Raw genomic sequence first — 6,820 nt, 5'->3', positions numbered from 1 at the left:
TATTAGATATAGTTTATGGAACGAACAAACGAACTACTTTTACAAAGTTACGCGTTATTTACAAAAAGGTTTTCATTGTCTTATTCGTGAATCTGTTGAGGGAACAAATTTGTGAGACACGTCTTCGAGTACTTACCTAAGTACCAAGGGAAGTCTAACCTTTCTGGGTGACAAACGTCCTGACTATTAGCTACAATCGTTCTGGGTGACAAACGTCATTAACATTAACGATGTCCGAAGAACGTCGTAGGGTTTAACGTCCATCAGTGTGGTTATAAGAACTCACATGGATATAATATGACGTCGTTCACGTAATGATATACTTAACAAACAGTCATCCGGTTTAGTAACTGTGTGATTACTTAGTATATACATCAGGATGATATGAAATTAACATCCGACATGCAGTGGGATGTGTGACTTCTGCCTCACTTCCTGTTCCTTGTTTGGTTGTGGGCTTGGGGCAGAATCACCGAATCGACTGTCTGTTCGATCTAGATTTCTATAACTCGTAGGTACTAAGTGATCACAGGAAGGTATTAACATCACTTCCAGTTTACAGAACAAACACGTTTAAGGCTAGTTTTATTTAATAATAAAGCTACACTTTAACAACTTAAGTATGGGAAAATACTTGTACTTTTCAGTTTTGGAACATTAAAGACAACAACTCACTTTTATGGAAAATGTAGGATTTTCTAGGACAAACATCAGTATTTTACAAGCAAACGGTTTATCATTCAACTAACGAACAATCATTGTTAATTCTATAATTACCTAGTTTATACATCCAGGTTATATATGAAGAATATCCGATAGGTAGTGGAATCTGTGGATTCCGCCTCATTTCATGTTCCTTGTTTGGTTGTGGGGTTAGGACAGATCCACACATTCAACTGTCCGTTCGATATTAGTTTATATATAACTAGTATAAATTAAGGGGTTATAGAAGGAACTGGTATCATCATAATTCTTACTAAGAAAATATAGGATTTTCTGAAGGAATACATTCATCACATCTTAAAGGACCATTACAGTTAACTCTGTAAGTACTTAGTGAATACGCTAGAGTGATATACAATAAGGATCCGACATGCAGTGGAATATGTGGCTTCCGCCTAATTTCCTGTTCCTTGTTTGGTTGTGGGCTTAGGGCAGAACCACACAATCAATTGTCTGTTCAATCTGAATTGTATATAACTTGTATACACTAAGTACTCGTGGAAGGAACTTGTACGAGTCATTTTACTTATCATTCATCACATCAGAAAATGTAGGATTTTCTGGAGCAACACCTCATGTTTTACAAAGAACAAAGAACCTGTTTCCTAAAACAAAACGCTTATGAACTCACCAACTTTAATGTTTACACTCTTTCAAAAAACTACTTGTATTCTCAGGACACTAGTAGATAGGTACACGCCCAGTTTTCTAGAAGACGGAGCGTATTAGCTTCAAGTCTTTACTTTACTATTTACTTTTGGAGTAAATCATATATGATTTGAATACAATGTAAACATTTTAATATCAATACAATGGTTGTTGTTGCTTTGATTACTATTATTAAATTGTTGTGATACTGTACATGACGTCCTCCGCCCCCGAACGTTTCCGCCGTTCCGATTTGGGGGTGTGACATAAACTCAACTCATTATGGTGTTAACAGTTTTTATTTGTTTTAAAACAATCCAAGACATTTTATATCCATTATGATATTCTAAAATGCCCAAACTTTATAACAAAATGTCAAAATTTTATAAAATAAATGCAAGTTTTATAAAATTTAAACCTCCCCCAAAATTTTATATTATATATGACATCTTTAATTATTTACAAGTCATGAACATAGATTATATTATGGAACAATAATTTATAAATATTAGCTTATTTATGAGCATAAGAGCCAAAATGTCATAAAATTCAATACAAGAATTTATATTTTAAAAACTCAAATCGTATAACTTGTTACACAATATACTTGATCAAAAGTTAAGTCAATTACTACAAAAATAAAGCTTCATATTTTATAAACCTCTATTAAAATTTTATAAAATATAACCACCAACAGTTATAAATCATACCAACTACAAAGAAAATCCTCTTCCATCTCCTTCTCTCCAATCAAAACTCGGCCACCTCTCTCTATTGTAGAACTCAAGTATACTAGTATTATAATTCAATTAGAGACTCACTAGTGTGTACCATTATCGTAGGGCATCGGTAGTAGGTCGTGTGGCACTTAGTTCAAGGCATCGTTAGCATTATCACAAAGCATTGTGAGTATTCACAACCCCTATTTTTGGTTTTGCATTTTGGATGGAAAAACATGTCCAAAAATGATTTATTTTTCGTTGTGTTTAATTTAACTTGTATCAATTTGATTGTTAAATTTTCATGTATATGTATGCAATTGTGAAACATGAGGCCTTATTGTCTTAAGAACCTTACACTTTACTCCAACCATTAACTCTTCAAGCCAATGGTTATTATGGATAGTGCTATTAGGGATTGAGAACTCCTCACTCACCCGTTATATGGAATGCATATTACCATGTCTATGTATGGAACAATAAGCATAGATCTTGATAGGGCATCTGTCATAGGCTTCTTTGTGAACTCATTGTTGATCATTATGCACATATGAAACTTAAATACTTATTATACACATACACACTTTATTACTCATGTTAGCAACGAACTTCCATTTATGGAAACTTTTATCAAAACTCTGTTTATGACTTATATAACTACTATTTTTGTAAACCTGTGAACTCACCAACTATTTGCATAGTTGATCCTCATTTTACACACTTTTTTAGGAATCATCTAGTAAGTGGCACATAGAGACACATCACTTGTAGAAGCATTATGCATGTGTTGTTTTCCAATTGTATTGTAATTCTTTTAAAATTGTTCAAAACTTATTGTAAATTGTAAAATTTTTTAATACTATGGTTGGTGTTGTCTTTTAACTTTTGCAATGAGAACCTTTGTACTCTCATGCCCAGTGTTTCTGCTTTAGCGGGGTGTGACACGTACCATGTTGTGCCTAACACCCAAATGTCGCGACATTCCATTATACACTTGTCACAAAGGAATTTTATAGATCAAATTCCTTAACCATTCTGCTTCCTTTCCATCAGCTGCAAGGGCTACAAATTCAGATTCCATAGTTGAATTTGTGAAGCATGTTTGTTTTTTAGAACCCCATGAAATAACACCTTGACCAAGAAGAAACACCCAACCACTTGTAGAAGAGTGGTCCTCAACATTAGTAATCCAACTAGCATCTGAATATTTTTCAATAACTAAAGGAAACCCTACATAAGTCAAACCAAAGTCCATGGTTTTCTTAAGATACTTTAGCACCGTCATTACTGCTTTCCAGTGGTGTGTTGCTAGTAAATCTACTTAGATTTCCTACAACAAATGCAATATCAGGCCTTGCGTTGATCATAACATACATCAAACACCCAATGACCTTTGAATACTCAAGTTGTGAAGCTACTTCACTAGTATTCGGCATAACCTTCATGCTTGGATCAAAAGGTGTACTCACATGAGAACAATCAAAACAATTGAACTTCTTAAGCACTTTTTCTATGTAATGAGACTATGAAATTGAGATTCCTTGATGTTCATGCTTGATTCTTATTCCAAGAATCACTTCTGCCTCCCCCATATCCTTAATGGAGAATTGAGATGATAAAAATTCGTTGGTCATGTCAACTTGCCTTTGATTAGTACCAAAGATTAACATCTCATCTACATATAAGCATATGATCACTCCTTTGTCAGGGTCATCAAACTTGCTATATATACACTTGTCTGGTTGATTGAACTTGAAACCATGTGACAAGATAACATCATCAAAATTCTGATGCCACTGTTTTGGTGCTTGCTTCAGCCCATACAATGATTTAACCAACTTGCACACCTTATGCTCATTTCCAGACATAACAAAACCCTCAGGTTGTTTCATATACACCTCTTCCTCTAAATCACCATTTAAGAATGTTGTTTTAAAATCCATGTGGTGAATCACCGAATTATGAATTGTTGCTAAGGCAATCAGCAATCTAATAGTAGATATAAGAGCAACTGGATAATATGTGTCTAAATAGTTAATGCCAGGTTTTTATCTGGAACCTTGAATAACCAATCGAGCCTTAAACTTATCAATTCATCCATCAACTTTCATCTTCCCTTTCAGTTTCCACTTGCAACCCAAAGGTTTGCATCCAGGAGGAAGATCAGACAACACCCAAGTATTATTCCCCATGATGGAATGCGTCTCATCATTTATTGCTTCCTTCTAGGAAGCAAAATCTTGAGATTTCATTGCTTCATCAAATGTTTTAGGATCCTCTTCAACACAAAAACAATATGAATATTGATTTGCAATTTCAACTCTCGAACCCTCAACTAGGTATAGCCGAAAATCATTACCAAATGATTTGCCTTTCCTTTGTCTATTGCTTCTTCTAAGCTCATGTGATTCATTTGAATCAGGTACAACTTCCTTGGTGGTTTCACTGGAACTAGGAACCAAGTCTTTTGGTCTAGGTATGGATGAAAATCTGTTCTCATCAAATATTGCATCTCTAGATTCTATAATAGTGTTAACTGAAACATAAGCATTAGGTTCTATAACATAAAACTTATAAGCCTTTGAATGCCCAACATAACCAATAAAAATCAATACCTCTTTCACCTAAATTCTTCAATTTTGGTTCAGTCATCCTCACAGCAGCCCGACAACCCCAAACTTTAAGATATCCTAAGTTTGGTTTCTTTTTGTACCAAAGTTCATAGGGAGTTTATCATGTTCCTTTTGTTTGGAACTCTATTTAAAAAAGATAACATTCAATTAGCATAGCTTCTCCCCCTAATCCAACACTCAAACCTGAGTAAGACAACATAAAGTTCACCATTTCCTTTAGAACTCTATTTTCCTTTCAGAAATCCCATTTTGTTGAGGAGTAAATGGAGCAGTTATTTCATGTATAATACCAACAGATTTGAAATAAGTAGGATCATAATACTCTCCACCACGATCAGTACGAAGACTTTTCATTAAATCACTTTGTTTTAATTCAACTTCATTTTTAAAAATTTTGTATTTACCAAGGGCTTCATCCTTGGAATGCACCAAGTATACATTGCATAAACGAGAATAATCAACTATAAAAGTAACTATGTATTTCTTATTTCCTAAGGATGGAGTTGAATGCAAATCACATAGACCACTACGAATTAATTCAAGCAATAATTTTGTTTGACATTAGGAAAAAGTTGTCTAGTTATTTTAGTTAACATGCAAATTTTACATTTTTATATGTTAACATCAAAAGATGGTATTAATCCATTTTTAGACATTTCAAGCATTCTTTTATAATGTACATGTCCTAAACGAGCATGCCATAAAGATGAATCATCAATACTAGAACAAGCCATGTATATAGAATCTGCAACTTTATTGTTAATATTCAACCTAAACATTCCATTACAATAGTATCCAAACCCAACGAATGTACTACACTTAGATAATACATATTTTCATATTCATAGACTTGTTTATATCCACATCTATTAATTACACCACCAGAAACTAAGTTCTTTCTAATCTTAGGAACATGAATAACATTCTTAAGAAGAAGACCTTTTCCAAAACTAAAACATAAAGAAACACATCTACGACACACAACAGGTGCTTTATTATGGTCTCCTATGTACAACATCGATCCATCATTAACTACTTCATAGTCCTTGAACCAATATTGATATTTACACACATAACTCGTCACCCCTGAGTCTATACACCATGCATGAACATCATCATGAACATAGAATGATTCAGGAATAAGTGTTACATGATATATAACAACAGTAGTAGTAATTTCATAAATAAAATTCTGACCTTGTGGTTTTGGACCTTGATCATTAGATCCTTGTCCAGAAGTGCTTGCACCATTTTTTTTCTTCTTCAAATGAAAATCTTGTTTCATGTGACCGGGCTTGTTGCAATTCCGACATACAAGTTTTGCTTTCTTGATTGAACCCTTATGATGGTCATCTTTCTTCTTCCTTTTTCCTTTCTTATTTTTCTGATGTTTTTCATCTTCAACCATGTTCACTGAAGATCCATGAACTTCCTTTTCTTTTCCCTTGCCACTTTCTTGAGCCTGAAGACCCTTTTCAATTCTCAAGTGACTGCCAAGTTGTATTAGAGACAACTCTTCTTTTTGGTGTTTCAGTGTGTGTTTAAAGTCTTTCCAGGATGGGGGTAATTTGTGAATAACACTTGAGACAGAAATGGATTCATCCATTTGCATTTTGTGTTGTTCAAATTATCCCAAAATCCTCATGAGTTAATTGTACTGTTCCATGACATGCCTTGAATCCACTGTTTTGTAATTGTTAAAATTACTCACAACAAAATTTCATACTTGAGGCATCCTCTACTATGTATTTGGATTCAAGGGCATCCCACAAATCTTTTGCAGATTCTTGATTTTTATAGATGTCAAAGAGAGAGTCAGACATATCATTTAGAATGTGCCAAAAACAGATGTAATCATCATTTTCCCATTTGCATATTCTTCTGGTATGTTCAAGGGTCTCATCCTCCATTGGTCTTGGTGCAGGAGTGCTCAGAACGTGAACCTCTTTCAGGGTAGTGACAAGGAAATGATATTTCTTTTGCCAGAGACGAAAATCGGTGTCTTCAAACTTATCCAACTTCCCGAATTTGGAAGTCATATTTTTCATAGATTCTGCCAGAGTTATTCTTTCACATAAAATTACATAATTTGAATGT

General features: G+C 34.0%; 1 protein-coding gene across 1 annotated transcript; it reads right to left on the bottom strand.

The window, feature by feature from the left end:
• Positions 1-4,315: 4,315 nt before the first annotated feature.
• LOC145127636 (uncharacterized) lies at positions 4,316-6,329 on the bottom strand. Its single transcript, XM_079062791.1, has 4 exons — positions 5,554-6,329; positions 5,404-5,494; positions 4,706-4,793; positions 4,316-4,626 (listed from the first exon to the last, which is right to left on the bottom strand). The coding sequence occupies exons 1-4, from the start codon at positions 6,327-6,329 to the stop codon at positions 4,316-4,318; spliced, it is 1,266 nt and encodes a 421-aa protein (XP_078918917.1).
• Positions 6,330-6,820: the final 491 nt, after the last annotated feature.

Source organism: Lactuca virosa, chromosome 7 (genome assembly GCF_052849685.1).
Source record: "Lactuca virosa cultivar CGN04683 chromosome 7, Lactuca_virosa_CGN04683_v6, whole genome shotgun sequence".
NCBI classification, from domain to species: Eukaryota; Viridiplantae; Streptophyta; class Magnoliopsida; order Asterales; family Asteraceae; genus Lactuca; species Lactuca virosa.
Note: the sequence above shows the minus strand (reverse complement) of the source record. Positions and strands in the feature narration are given on the sequence as shown.